Source organism: Salvia miltiorrhiza, chromosome 1 (assembly GCF_028751815.1).
Source record: "Salvia miltiorrhiza cultivar Shanhuang (shh) chromosome 1, IMPLAD_Smil_shh, whole genome shotgun sequence".
Taxonomy (NCBI): Eukaryota; Viridiplantae; Streptophyta; class Magnoliopsida; order Lamiales; family Lamiaceae; genus Salvia; species Salvia miltiorrhiza.
The window spans coordinates 52,943,765-52,958,777 of NC_080387.1; the positions used below are offsets into that span (position 1 = coordinate 52,943,765).

Below are 15,013 nucleotides of genomic sequence, written 5' to 3' on the forward strand. Positions count from 1 at the left end.
CAGGAAAAACGACCTATAACGACCGAAATTTCGGTCTTTAAACAACGACCGAGTTAAAAATGGTCGTTAATTCTTTCGGAAGAACAACGACCGTTTTAACAACGGTCGTTGTTTAACGACCAAAAATCAGGACGCAGCGACCGAACTTCGGTCGTTGATCAACGACCGTTTAAAAACGGTCGTTGATGATCTCAGAAGATCAACGACCGTTTGAAAACGGTCGTTGATCAACGACCGAATTTCGGTCGCTGAGTCCTGATTTTCGTCGTCCCTGGGAGCTTGGCTACGGTTTTAAAGACCGAATAAACGGTCGTTATAATTAAATTTCGGTCGTTGAATTTCAACGACCGAAAAAAAACGGTCGTTGAAGACCACACGACGAACAAAACGGCGACCACAGTTTTCGGTCGTTGTTTCGGTCGTTAGGTCTGTAACGACCGTTTTTTTGAGTTTAACGACCGAAAATTCGGTCGTTAGAGCCGCGTTTTCTTGTAGTGTTTGGCCTCCTGACTCATTGTGGTCTTTCCTTTTATCAAGTCACCTATCAAGTCATCCCACTATGGATGCTCTAAGACATTATAATATTGTATAGGCAAAAATTAATTCATAAAAGAGTAAATAGGAGCTAGAACAAATTGACACAAGATAGTATACATATAATTAAACAAATTAATGAAACATATATCCCCTCAATTTAACCCCAAACCACCATCGATCACTTAAAATCGTGATCTATATATATGTGAAGTGGGACAAGGATCAACAGAAGCAAGAGCTCTCAACTCCTCGACTCGATCGAAAACCGACATATATTTATCTTCAAGAATCACCCACGCTTCTATCCCATCGCCGTTTCTAGTGTCTATCAACCAAACCCTATTCCACACCTCCGATTCATTGCTAATATCGCATTTACTATACCACACTGGCTTCCCCCATCCGTAATCAACATCATAAGCATCAAGTCCACACACACTTGAGATGGGCAAAAAATCGAATTCTTGAGAATATTCCGTCCATAGTAGTTGGAGATTCTCGTAATATCCCATCAATCCTCTGTCACCGCGCATCCTGTTGATGTAATCGTCGTCGACCTTGCTTATGGAGTCTCTCATTTTTCTAACTAGTGCTCCCAGCTCGGCGTTCTCGTTGTTGTTGCTTGTCGCCGGCGCCAGCGTTAGGAAATTGCCAAAGCATTCCGCGGGGAACGGGGGTCGGGCTCGGCGACGGAGGTCCAAAGTTTGTGTGAGAAGTGAAGTAGATTTGCCGTTTGCAAGAGATGCAGACATGAAGCACTTCCATATTAGGGCTGACACGACTTCAACTGGCGAGGGGCGTTCCACGTCGGATACTTTGGATTTCAGTGATGATATCGCTGAGCTGTAAAATACGTACCTGTTGATGTTCAAGAACCAAATCATATAAACACACAACATTCTTTCACTCTTAATTTGATATAATTTTAAATTATATTTTCTTCAATTTTAATTTATTATGCTTTAATATAATCAAAAAGATAATTAACAATGCTTCATTTATCCAGTTAGGATCTATAATTTTTTTTTAATGTGAATTAATAATGAATTTTTTGGCTAATTAATTCAAATGATATATAATTTTTAATGATAAATATTACTCCTTCCGTCCCTAAAACATCTTCATTTATTTCCTTCTTCGTCCGTCTCCAAAATATCTTCTTAGTACATTTTTTAAAACAATTATATTAATTATTACTCTCTCCGTCTCATTGATCTTATCCTATTTTCTTTTTTGGGTTGTCTCATTGATCTTATCCTATTTCTATTTTGGGTAATAATTTTACACTACAAACCAATATGGCCCCACACCTTTACACACTTTTACTACATTAATTTAACTCTCCTTAATAATCGTGCCCAAAAGAAATGGAACAAGCCCAATGGGACGGAAGGAGTACTTTTATAATTCTCACATATTTACACCAATTGCCACAAATATATTGATCCACCAATTTTCAATTTAATTGGTCTATTAATGTCATTAATTATCATCACTTATTCTAATTTGTAGGTGAGACCTCTTCTCAACTCATCAAATATACAATTAACTTATTAAAAGTTGTGTGTCGCATCCCCTTAAAAAGATGTTTAAGGGATGAATGGAGTAATTTATTAAAAGTTGTGTCGTCTCCATACGTCCACCAAAATTTTTCCTACTTTTCATTTTTTGGACATTCACAGAAGAACTTCCTAACTATTTTTGGATTATACCCCACCACTCATTACTCTTGCTTTTCACATTTTCACTACTCCCAATACTAATTAAAACACTTTATCATCATTTTCAATACACTCAACAATCTTTTCCCTATTTTTTCTTAAAATCCGTACAACTCCTAGGAAGTTCTTTCGTGGACGGATGGAGTAATAATTTTTATTAACCATTAAAAAATACTCACTTCGTCCCCCAAAACATCTTAAGGAGGCTGCAAATTTTATATGCCGAGGGGGCTGCAAATTTTGGAGGGGGTGGAACAACGAGGTGGAGGTGAGCGCCACAGAGGTGGCGGCGCAGGGAAGCACGGGGAAGGCCGCGTTGGAGAAATTTGGGTGAGAGAGGTGCTGCAGAAACAGCAGCGCAGAAAACCACAATGGAGACGGCGCTGCAAATTAGGGAAGGCGCTTAGTTGGGCGCGGGGCCGAGGGGTAGCACACACGGCACAGGGGAGGGGCGGCGACATCGACGACGCTGGGGGAGGGAATTAGGGTTTGGGCACAAGGGGAGGGAAGTCGACAGGTTTGGGGAAGGGTGGGGAATTTTTTTTTTGTGGGTTTTAAAAATAATCATTAAAGATATAATTGTATATTTACCTCTAAGGGCATGTTTGATATTGGCTAATACACTGTATTAGCTAATTTAGTACAGATCAGTCTAGTGTTTGGTATTATTTAGTAATAATGCGGATGACCCGGTTTAATCCCACGACCCAGTATTATTAATCCAGATTTCTTAGGATTAATAATACCACCTCCCCTCTAGGATTAACTTAAACCAAGATATTATGTATTTAGCCATGATAGCAAACACCAACTTGGTATTAATAATCTGTCATTATCCACGCTAAATATCCTGGTTACAAATTATCCTACATAATCATTTACTGAAAATCAAACGAGCTCTAAGAAGGCTAACTTTTACATTTTTTTTATCTTCATGGATATTATTTCGTTAATTTGGCCTATTAACTCTTAATTGTAATTATGTATAGATAGACAAATCTTTGTTTAAATATCACAAACTTAGTTTGTGTACCTTCTTACGATTGATTTGCCAATCTTGGCGATATCAGCGGCGGAGCCAAGCTGCACCGGCATTTGCTCTTTCTGCGGAAACATATCCTGCGCGATGTAGTTGGGGCAAACCGGCTCTTTACCTCCACGCGCCGTCGCAGCCCACGACCGAAGAAAAACCAGCAGAGTCACCGCATCCACCACCTTATGCCAGAAAACCAGTCCGATCGCAAAGCCACCGCAGTCGAAACAGCTGACTTGTATCAGCGCGACGGCGGAACCGGGGCCCGGCTTAGTTCCCCAGTCTAAACCGCACGGAAGCAGGAGATCGGGGCGGGGACTTGTGAGAAGCTCCGACAGCTTGTGACCTCTGAATCTGGCGACAGTGAAAGGAACGCCATCGTCGTTGCAGTCAATAAATTCGCCCTCTCCGCTCGCTCTACCCGCCAGCGGGTAGAATCGGGTCAGCATAACGGATAGTGATCGCTTCAGCTGCTCCGTTAGATGAGAAGTGAATGAATCTGGATCATTGATTAATTGCGCTGTGCATCGGAAATAGACGACGCATGGATTTGGCATTGGGGGGAAAATCTGGTCCAGCATCGAAAACTTGTAGCGTCGGAGATTTTGGGGCGTCGGACAAGATGGCTTCACGCTTTCGCTTGAGATTATTTCGCGTTCCATTTTTCTTTTTCGAGAATATTTTGGGTTACTTAGGTTGATGTGATGAAGTTATATGTAGAAACTTTGTATGGGTTGCTTCATCAAAACAACATAATTAATCACGGGAATCATGTGTTCAACTTGATATCATATAGCTGGCGAGGCTATTATTACCAAGTTTTTTCATTGCATGCCACCAACTATTAATTGTCTATTTGTAGCTAACAAGTAATCTATTCTTCTCCTTGTCCCATAAAAATAGCAATAAATCTATGCATCCACATTATGGCCACCCACACACTAATATAATAAGGATAATCTTAATTTATTTAATTTATTTTTTAAATAAAAATAGAATTTAGTTATTTTATTATATTCTCTACATTGTACTTATTTTTTTAATTTTTTTTTGCATATTTTATTTTTTAATAAAAATAAAAAAGTTACCAAAAAATTGCAAAAAAATAACTATAATGTAGAGAATATGATAAAATAACTAAATCTTATTTTTATTTTAAAAAATAAGTTAAATAAATTAAATTATTTTCTACTTAAGTAAATTGTGGGTAGCCATAATTTGGCTGTTTAGCATTACTCTAAAAATAGTTATATAAAGTGTAGAAAGAGTTCCATCATAAAGGTAGTGTAAATAATGATACTCTCTCCGTCCACAATTTAATGCCTTACTTGTCTTTAAAAATCTGTCCACAATTTAATGTCATATTCTGCTTTTTGTACATTCTTACTCTTTTTCTTTTCCTATACTCCCTCCGTCCCGGCCAAGACGCTACATTTGCTTTTCGGCACGGGATTTAAGGAATTGTAGATTAATGTTTTAAGTGTGTAATAATAAAGTGATAAAGTAGGAGAGAGAAAGTAATAAAGTGATAAAGTAAGAAAGAGAAGGTAATAAAGTGATAAAGTAGGAGAGAGAATGTAATAAAGAAATACTTAATTAGTGTTAATTAAGTGTTTAAAATTCCTTATTTTTGCCAAATATAGAAATGTAGCATCTTCGTTGGGACGGCCCAAAAAGGAATATGTAGCATCTTGGGCGGGACGGAGGGAGTATTTACTATACTTTGTCACTAATGGACCCACCTTAAAACACCTTTATCATTTTTATATTCTATATTTACATTTTATCACTAGTGGACTCACTCACAACATCTTTATCACTTTAGTCAATTATCTTTATAACTTTAGTCAACTACCCCTTATATTTCATCTACATCACATTTTTTGGCTTTATTTATCTCCGTGCCCACACTAAAGTGGAGAGAGGGTCTCACCATATGACAGAATAGATAAATAAATTTATACTCTATATAAAAGGTAATTTAATATGAGGTAGTGTCCATAATTAAATAAAATATGATTATTTTTTGTGAACATCATAAAAAAAGAAAATTATAAATTTATAATTATGACTATTTTTACAAGAGAGAGAATATATTGCATATTACAGTACATGTTTTAAATTTGCTCGAGTGTGATTATGTTTTAATTAATTACTAAAATTTAGTGTCATGCATGCGTGTTTAGTAGTACAACAATTATTGAAATTTTATTAAGCATTTAAATAATTATCTCTCAGTAATTTTATTGGTTTATGTTGCGTAATTAAAAGTTTACGATTTGTTAAATTAAGGTAGTCGACACATGATATGAAAATTTTAAAAAGTAATCAAACTATTGTCAACAGATCCTTATCGACTGTTCTAAGACCCTAACTATGCTGATGAATTTCCGTCTTCAATAGCGACCGAATTTTATGTCGTAAATGTAATGCCGTCATTCGGAAAACAATTACGAACTACACTCTATCGCAAATCCGTTGGTAAAGACCCTGACACCGATTACGATATAGTCTAGTTGGTAATACTGGCATTTTGGCAACGAGTGCTCTATCCATCATTATTTGATTTAGCGATATATGCTTGTATATGAGACTAGGGTTAGTAACAAATTTCGTGGCGTTATTCAATTATTTATTTATTTATTTCTTGATAAATTAACAGTATTAAATAAAGAAATTTAGTTATTGGTTTAGTGGCTTAGTTATTTACAATTCTAATGTTTATATCAATTAAAAAGAATTGAATTGAGTAATGATACTAGTAGTATTTGATAGTATTGTTAAAAATAATACACTTCTTTTATTTTCATTAAACCCGAAGATACAAGATCCCTAAAATCATCAACAATTAAAACAAATCTCATATATGAAGTGGATTAGGATCAACAGAAGCAAGAGTTCTCAACTCTTGAACTTGATCAAACACCGACATATATTCATATTCGAGAATCACCCACGCTTCTATTCCGTCTCCATTTCTAGTGTCTATCAACCAAACCCTATTCCAAACCGACCCCATCTCCGAATCATTGCTGGTGTCGCATTTGCTAAACCACACCGGCTTCCCCCATCCGAAATCAACATCGTAAACATCAAGACCACACACACTTGAGATGGGCAAAATGTCGAATTCTTGAGAATATTCGATCCACGCTAGCCGGAGATTCTCGTAGTAGCCCATCAGGCCTCCGTCGCCGCGCATCCTATTGATGTAATCGTCGTTGATCTTGTTTGTGGAGTCCCTTATTTTTCTAACAAGTGCTCCCAGGTCCACGTTTTGGTCGTTGCGGCTCGTCGCCGGTGCCAGCGCTTGGAAATTGCCGAACCATTCCGGGGGGAACGGCGGCTGGGCTCGACGGCGGAGGTCCAAGGTTTGTGTGATGAAGGAAGTGGATTTACCGTTTGCGAGAGATGCATACATGAAGCACTTCCAAATTATGGCTGACACGACTTCAACTGACGAGGGCTGTTCCACGTCGGATACTTTAGATTTGAGTGATGATATTGCGGAGGTGTAAAATACATACCTGTTGGAGTCGAGATATTCAAATTGGGGAAGCAAAGATTAAAAATGTTTTTATTTATTTCTACAGATTTAACAAAGAGTCTGTTACCTTCTGACGATGGATTTTCCAGTTTTGATGATATCTGCGGTGGAACCAAGCTGCGCCGGCATATGCTCTTTATGCGGAAACATATGCTGCGCCATGTAGTTCGGGCAGACCGCCTCCTTACCCCCACGCGCCGCCGCACCCCACGACCGAAGAACCGCCACAACCGTCGGTCCGTCGACCACCTTGTTCCAGAAAACCACTCCGATCGCAAAGCCGCCGCACTCGAAACAGTTCACTTGTACCAGCGCGACGGCGCCGGAATCAGGGCCGGCCTTACCGTCCCAATCGACACCGCACGGCAGCAGGAGATCGGGGCGGGGATCCGTCAGAAGCTCCGACAGCTCGTGGCCTCTGAATCTGGCGACGGCGAAGGGAACGCCGGCGTCGTTGCAGTCGATGAAGTCGCTCTCTCCGCTCGCTCTCCCGGCCAACGGGTAGAACCGGGACAAAATCACGGATAGCGATCGGGTCAGCCGCTGCGTAATTTGAGAAATTAATGAATCTGGATCGTTGATTTGCGCTGTATTTGGGAAGTAGAAGATGACGGGAACAGGCATTGGCGGGAAAATCTGGTCCAGCATCGAAAAATTGTAGCGTCGGAGATTTTGAGGCGTCGGAGAAGAGGGTTTCACGTTTGCGCTTGAGATTATTTCGCGTTCCATTTTCTTATTTTTGTCTAATTTTTCTAGAATTATTTAGGATTTTTTTTTAATTGAGGGAGAGTATTTAGAGTATCTTGAATGCACTAATTAAATGCTTATGTTAAAAAATGGTTGCTTCACAATCGTAGACAACATAATCAAGGAAATCATTTGTTCACCTTGACAATATATAATGATGCGTATTTTATTTATAACTATTGAGTTTTCGAATAAATAAGTGCTTAAGTTTGCCTGAACAAAATAGAAAATAATAAAAATAAGTCATGAATCTGATGATGGTAATGAAGATCTCTCAAGAAAATCTTGTTTCGGCGTGGATAACGGGATATATGTGCCACCAACTATTGTCGAATTACAGCTAACAAGTAATCTATAAATTAAAGTATAAGGTTTTAATTTGCTTAGAGCCTGTGATTATTTTCTAATTACATATAGTTTAGTGTGATGCATGTTTAGTAGTATAACAATTATTGTTATGGAACATTGGAAAGCAACCAAAAGGGTTTTAAAGTATCTTCAGAGAACAAAATATTACATGCTCACATATAGAAAATTAGATAATTTGGAGGTCGTAGGATATTCGGATTCTGATTTTGCTGGGTGCCAAGATAGTCATAAATCTACATCAGGCTATGTTTATCGATTGGCTGGAAGAGCTATATCTTGAAAAAGTGTCAAACAGACACTAGTAGCTTCTTCAACCATGAAAGAAGAGTTTGTAGCATGCTATGAGGCATCAAACCATGGAATATGGTTGCGAAATTTTGTCACTGGGCTGCGCATTTTGGAGAATGTTGAAAGACCACTCAAGCTATTTTGCGACAATATTCCAACAATAACAAGAGCTCGTCAAAATCAAAACACATCGACATAAAGTTCCTTGTTGTTAAAGAAATGGTGCAAAATAAACAAATATCTATAGAGCATATTGGGACAAACTCCATGATTGCGGATCCGTTCACAAAAGGCTTACCATCCAAGGTCTTTCATGAGCATGTTGCTCGTATGAGTGTTGTATCATTTGATGATATCATGGTTTACTGGGAGTTGTATTCCATTTGTTTTATATTGGATTCAGATTCTTATGTATTTAAGTATTTTCTGCATAAATAAAGTATTCAGTATTTCACTCTATTTGTGACCTCACTTTAGTTTGAAGAGGACCAGTCGAAAATGTACATGTTTGGTTAACATTGCATATTATTTTCGTTTGACGGCCATTGATCTATGTCATTTAACTGTATTTGTATATGTGACCATTGATGAATTTAGTCATGATTTTTATGACCAAAACTGCTTTGATCCTATATGTATATAGTTGATGGACGTGATTAATGTAAATGAATACTATTATATTATGTATATATTAAATGTTATATTTATTATCTGTTGAGGGACCAAATAATAAATATTGATAACTTGAGAAGTTATAAATATGGGTTTGGTCTCCAAGAAACGAATATTCTTTCTGTAATCTTATTCCCATTAGAGACTACAAAAGCAAAAGTAATACCGTATTCCTAGAAGATCATACTATGTCAACCGATCTTCAACTATGACTACAAGTTAGTGATTTTGGTCTAAATATTCTTGGATTATCATTATAGATATTACAGTCATTGTGTGAAATACTTCTATCAACCGGCTCCTTACCCCCACGCGCCACCGCACCCCACGACCGAAGAATCGCCGACACTGTTGACGCATCGACCACCTTGTGCCAAAAAGCCACCCCGATCGCGACGTCGCTGCAGTTGACTTGTATCAGCGCGACGACGGAATTAGGGTCGGGGTCAGTGCCCCAATCGGTATCGCACGACAGCAGGAGATCGGGGCGGGGATCCGCCAAATGCTCTGAAAGCTCATGGCCTTTGAATCGGGCGACGGTGAAGGGAACACCGTCGTCATTGCAGTCGATGAATTCGCCCTCTTTGCTAGCTCTCTCTGCCAGCGGATAGAACCGGGTCAAAATCACGGATAGCGATCGGGTCAGTTGCTGCAATGTTTGAGAAATGAACGAATCTGGATCGTTGATTTGCGTCGTGTTCGGGTAATAGAGGGCGAAAGGAAGAGCTATTGGCAGGAAAATCTGGTCCAGCATAGAAAACTTGTAGCATCGGAGATTTCGAGGCGTCGGAGAAGATGCATGGCTTCACGTTTGCACTTGAGATGATTTCACGTTCCATTTTTTATTTTTTTGGGAAACAATATTTTGGGTTTTTTGAATGCACCAAATTCTGATGAATTTATAGAAAACATATTTTATTACTAGAAAATGGTTGCTTCAATTTTTAAAAAAGAAAAAAAGAAAAATGATTGCTTCACATAAAAGAACATAATCTCGGAAATCAAATGTTCATTTGTTTATAATTTTTCATTTTAAAATCTATTCAGAAAGATTACATGAAAGTTCACGTAAAATTTTGAGAAGTTAAAATATCACATCAATACAGTTCTTATTAATTTTGATTATTTAGAATATTTTTTTTTGATTTTACACTTATTTAATTTTTTTTAATTTTATTCTTGATTAGCTTTTAGTCTTTAATTTCATTATTTACAAAAAAGACCATCACTTATTCAATTTCAACCACTCATTTAAAACAATGGTGAGACGACCTTTCTCCATTACATAAAAATCTAAAAATCACCAAACATTTTATTAAATATCGTGTCCAACCAAAGTGACATACTTTTGACTCACAGTGAGAGTAATAAGTAAAAACACAATTGATAAAACACACGAAACATCCTTTAACTTACATAAAAATTAACAAAACAAATTGAGGTTGAATTGAATAATCAATAGAAGAAGAAAAAATCCTTAAAATCGTGATCTTAGATACAAAGTGGGACTAGGATCAACAGAAGCAATAGCTCTCAACTCCTCAACTTGATCGAACACCGACATATATTTATCTTCAAGAATCACCCAAGCTTCTATTCCATCACCAAATCTAGTGTCGGTCAACCAAATCCTGTTCCAAACCAATCCCATCTCTGAATCAATATTGCTAGTCTCGCATCTACTAGACCACACCGGCTTGCCCCATCCGAAATCAATGTCGTAAACACCATGACCACATACGCTCGAAATGGGCAAAATGTCGACTTCTTGAGAATATTCCGTCCACATCAGTCGGAGATTCTCGTAATAGCCCATCAACCCCTCATCGCCGCGCATTCTGCTGATGTAGTCGTCGTCGATTTTGGTTATAGAGTCCCTCATTTTTTTGATTAGATCTCCTAGCTCGGCGTTTTCGTCGTTGGTGCTCGTCGCCGGCGCCAGCGCCAGGAAATTGCCAAAGCATTCTGGGGGAAACGGCGGCTGGGCTCGGCGGCGGAGGTCCAAGGTTTGTGCGAGTAAGGATGTGGATTTACCATTTGCCAGAGATGCAGACATGAAACATTTCCAGAGCAGGGCTGACACTACTTCAACTCGCGAGGGGAGTTCCACACTGGATAGTTTCGATCTCAGTGATGATATTGCTGACGTGTCAAATATATATCTGTTGGAGATATTGCGATTTCATATTAGCTTGCGCTTAAATATTGAAGATGTTGAATCACTGAATGATTGAGAATAACAATGTATCGAATTTTCACGAGATAAAATAAGGTTGCGTAAGTATTAAATCAGTTTGGGGCGAACTTCAATAGTAAAAGTAGTACTACGTACTGATATTTATCTTAAGATGTCATTACCTCGAGTATTGAACTATACTTTTTTTTCACAAATTAGATAGAGTATATGGGTGAAACGGGTCGAATCAGGGTTAGGATGTGGGTTTGGGTGTGGGTCAGGGCAAATCTAGGCACGGATCGTGGGTATAGGTCGGATAACTTAAAGTAATTATTGTTGTGATGAAAAATAATATTTCAACAATATTACATATCTTTATATCAATAATTATTTTTATTTACAATAATAATTATTTGATCAAAATAAGTACACACTTAGCTCCGGGCTCGCGCCCACACCCCGGCTGTTCTGCCCAAGCCCGCCCCCTCCCCTGCGCCCGTGCCCTCCCGTCACAACCCCGCGCCTGCCCCTCATAGCCCTGCACCCTCCACTCAGATTGGGTCAAATTCATCTCACTTATATACTCGATCTCATAAAAGACTAACTCTAACATTTTAGTTATTTTGATCCATCTAAATAACGAAGTCTCTAACTTTTTAGTTATTTGGATCCATCTAATTAAATAACGAAGTTAATGGTTGACGTGTCTTTCTCGTATTTATGCTACTTTATTGTTAAGTATATCGTTAAATACTTAACAATGAATAATTCTCCCTACATCCACTAATTTATAGTCTACTTGTCTTTTTGGTCAGTCCACCAATTTATGTCTTATCTATTTTGGGTAAGTTTATATTCATATTTTAATCAAAATTGTGGGTCCTTTTAATAAATTGTGGCCTAATTGCATTGATTTTAATAAAGTATGGTCTCTTTCTCCACTCAACTAATAAAAATACGTTTTTTCTTAAAATTCGTATTTTGCCTCCTAGGCCATAAATTAGTGGACAGAGGGAGTAATGAATAGTCAATTAATCATTCAACCCATCAATTTTTTACATATATTTGTAATTAACTTTCTAGATTTTTTTTACTACAGACTATCCTTTTACAGTTTTAATTTACTTATCCACATGCACTTCAATTTCTTTGAGTTCCTAAGTTTTTTTATTATCATCTTTTAATTTTCTATTCTTTTTATTTAGGATTTTCTAAATATGTACTACTTTTTAAAAAAAAATTATAATTGACAATACTCTATATATAAATACAATTAAATATATAATACTCCCTTCATCAAAATTATATATTTGGATTAAAAAAAAAAACCTATATTACTAAGAGGGTGCTTGGCTAAGCTTATTTTAAAGAGCTTATAAGCTCTTGGAGCTTATAAAATGTTTCAAGAGCTTATAAGATGTAATTTTTAAGAGCTTATTAGTTGTCAAAGTGTTTGGATAATTGAACTTATAAACTAGAGAGAGCATCGAAGAAAAATGAATTTGAATGATATATAATGAAAATAATAAATTATAGTTGAAAAATATTTGTAAAATGATTGTTGCATATGAGATTATAAAAAAATAAGTTGGGGTAGAGGAACTTATTTTTGGGGGAGCTTATAAGCTATTAGAGCTTATTTTTGGAGCTTATTATAAGCTGTTTGAGAACTTATTTTGCCAAACACTTTGGAGGAGCTCCCAAACAGCTTATAAGCTGTTTTGAGGAGCTTATAAGCTCCGCCAAACACCTCTAAGACGGACGAAGTATACATTAATTTTGTGTTTTACACTAATATAAACTAAACTAAAAATCAATAATGTTACAATAACCAACGAAAAGTTAAATAATTGTAAAAACTGAAGATATACAATAATGATCATGATTCTGATAATTCCAAATTAATTATATGAACATGATTCAGTAAATTTAGGAGGTCAGTTTGTGTTTATTGATTAAATAGATAATTAGAAAATACTGTATCAAATAAATAAAATTAAGAATAATAAATGTAGGTAGAAAATTAAAATTAACATTATGATTATTAAACACTCTCATCATGCTTATGCATAAGCGAGCCTGCTTACCTTCTGACGATTGACTTCCCGGTCTTGGCGATATCAGTGGTGGAACCAAGCGGCACCGGCATCTCCTCCTTCTGCGGAAACATATACTGCGCGATGTAGTTAGGGCAAACCGGCTCCTTGCTCCCACGCGCCGCCGCACCCCACGACCGAAGAATCGCCGACACCGTCGACGCATCGACCACCTTGTGCCAGAACACCGCCCCGATCGCGACGCCGCCGCAGTCAAAGCAGTTGACTTGTATCAGCGCGACGGCGGAATCAGGGCCGGGGTCAGTACCCCAATCGGTACCGCACGGCAGCAGGAGATCGGGGCGGGGATCCGCCAGATGCTCCGACAGCTCGTGGCCGCTGAAACGAGCGACCGTGAAGGGAACGCCGGCGTCATTGCAGTCGATGAATTCACCCTCTCCGCTCGCTCTCCCGGCCAGCGGGTAGAACCGGGTCAAAATCACGGATAGCGATCGGGTCAGCTGCTGCATTATTTGAGAAGCAAACGAATCTGGATCGTTGATTTGCGTCGTGTTTGGGTAATAGAGGGCCAAGGCAAGAGCCGTTGGCGGGAAAATCTGGTCCAGCATCGAAAACTTGTAGTGTCGGAGATTTCGAGGCGTCGGAGATGATGGCTTCACGTTTGCGCTTGAGATTATTTTTGTTTCACGTTCCATTTTTTTTTCTTTTTTGGGAAACAATATTTCGGGTTTTTTGAATGCACTAAATTCTGATGTATTTATAGAAACCTAGAAAAATGGTTGCTTCACATAAACAACATAATCACTGAAATCAAATGTTCATTTGTAATTTTTCATTTTAAAATGTATATTCAGAAAGGATTATATGACAAAGTCCACGGAAGATTTGAGAAATTAAAATATCACATCAATATATTTATTAATTTTGATGATTTAGAATATTTTTCGGATACAGCATATATATTAAAGTTAGGCTGTATAGTTTTGAACTTACACTTACTTAATTTTTAGATTTTCATTATTTTTACATGTTATTAATGCTTATTTTGTATTCTCTGTGTCCCTAAAAATTGTGATATTATTTATTGTCATGTCGGGATGCACTACAAAAAAAGGCCTATTACCGGCGGCATTTCCCGTCGGTAATAGGGACACGGCGGCCGGGAAATACATTACCGGCGGCATTACCGTCGGCGACTTGCCGCCGGTAACGTTCTCGTAGGTAATTCAATTACCGGCGGCGAGCATACGCCACCGGCAATCACTGGCGGCCGCGCCAGCGGTAATGTCGCCGTTAAAAGACGGAGAATTACCGACGGTAAACGCCGCCGCTAATTACTGGCGGCGCCACCGCTGCCAGTAATGTTGACCGGACGGCGGTGGCGATCTCGCCGATCTATGCCGGGTTATTATCGGCGGCGGCTGCGTTTTGCCGTCGATAATATTTTAGAATTTATTTATTTTATTTAATTTATTTATTTAATTTATTTTATTGTATATCCACAATTTATTTCGTATTTATACAGTATTGCATAAGTTAGACGAACTTCCCAGTCGGTCACCAGTACAGAATGTAGTGGACAAATTTTGTATAGCCCATTCGAATAAATATTCGCGGCCCAAGCACTTAGCCCAATCCGAAAAACTGAATTAATTTCAATTAATTCAGCCCAACCCGGTACTTTAGGTCATTAAGGCCCATCGACCCAAACCCTAGAAGGGCAGCGACTTGGGGAGAAAGAAAGGAACGAGGTCAGGGATACGATCCCCAAAATATCGGAACGACCAGGGCTTAAAGGGACGTGCCAGCAAAACCCTAGCCGTCAGGCCATCGCGGTATAAATAACAACTTACTAGGTCATTCGAC

At 38.2% G+C, this 15,013-nt stretch overlaps 4 protein-coding genes across 4 annotated transcripts; all 4 read right to left on the reverse strand.

Moving 5' to 3' along the window:
- Window positions 1–635: 635 nt before the first annotated feature.
- LOC130992614 (stemmadenine O-acetyltransferase-like) lies at window positions 636–4,050 on the reverse strand. The gene is made up of 2 exons (XM_057917324.1): window positions 3,292–4,050; window positions 636–1,395 (listed from the first exon to the last, which is right to left on the reverse strand). The coding sequence occupies exons 1-2, from the start codon at window positions 3,951–3,953 to the stop codon at window positions 720–722; spliced, it is 1,338 nt and encodes a 445-aa protein (XP_057773307.1). The 5' UTR covers window positions 3,954–4,050; the 3' UTR covers window positions 636–719.
- Window positions 4,051–6,068: 2,018 nt separating this feature from the next.
- Window positions 6,069–7,748, reverse strand: LOC130992631 (stemmadenine O-acetyltransferase-like). The gene is made up of 2 exons (XM_057917350.1): window positions 6,906–7,748; window positions 6,069–6,818 (listed from the first exon to the last, which is right to left on the reverse strand). Exons 1-2 carry the CDS (start codon window positions 7,565–7,567, stop codon window positions 6,152–6,154), a joined length of 1,329 nt encoding a protein of 442 aa, XP_057773333.1. The 5' UTR covers window positions 7,568–7,748; the 3' UTR covers window positions 6,069–6,151.
- Window positions 7,749–9,116: 1,368 nt separating this feature from the next.
- LOC131009902 (vinorine synthase-like) lies at window positions 9,117–9,668 on the reverse strand. The gene has a single exon (XM_057937306.1). It carries the CDS (start codon window positions 9,666–9,668, stop codon window positions 9,117–9,119), a length of 552 nt encoding a protein of 183 aa, XP_057793289.1.
- A 623-nt stretch (window positions 9,669–10,291) lies between these two features.
- Window positions 10,292–13,977, reverse strand: LOC130992597 (stemmadenine O-acetyltransferase-like). Its single transcript, XM_057917300.1, has 2 exons — window positions 13,178–13,977; window positions 10,292–11,076 (listed from the first exon to the last, which is right to left on the reverse strand). The coding sequence occupies exons 1-2, from the start codon at window positions 13,840–13,842 to the stop codon at window positions 10,392–10,394; spliced, it is 1,350 nt and encodes a 449-aa protein (XP_057773283.1). The 5' UTR covers window positions 13,843–13,977; the 3' UTR covers window positions 10,292–10,391.
- Window positions 13,978–15,013: the final 1,036 nt, after the last annotated feature.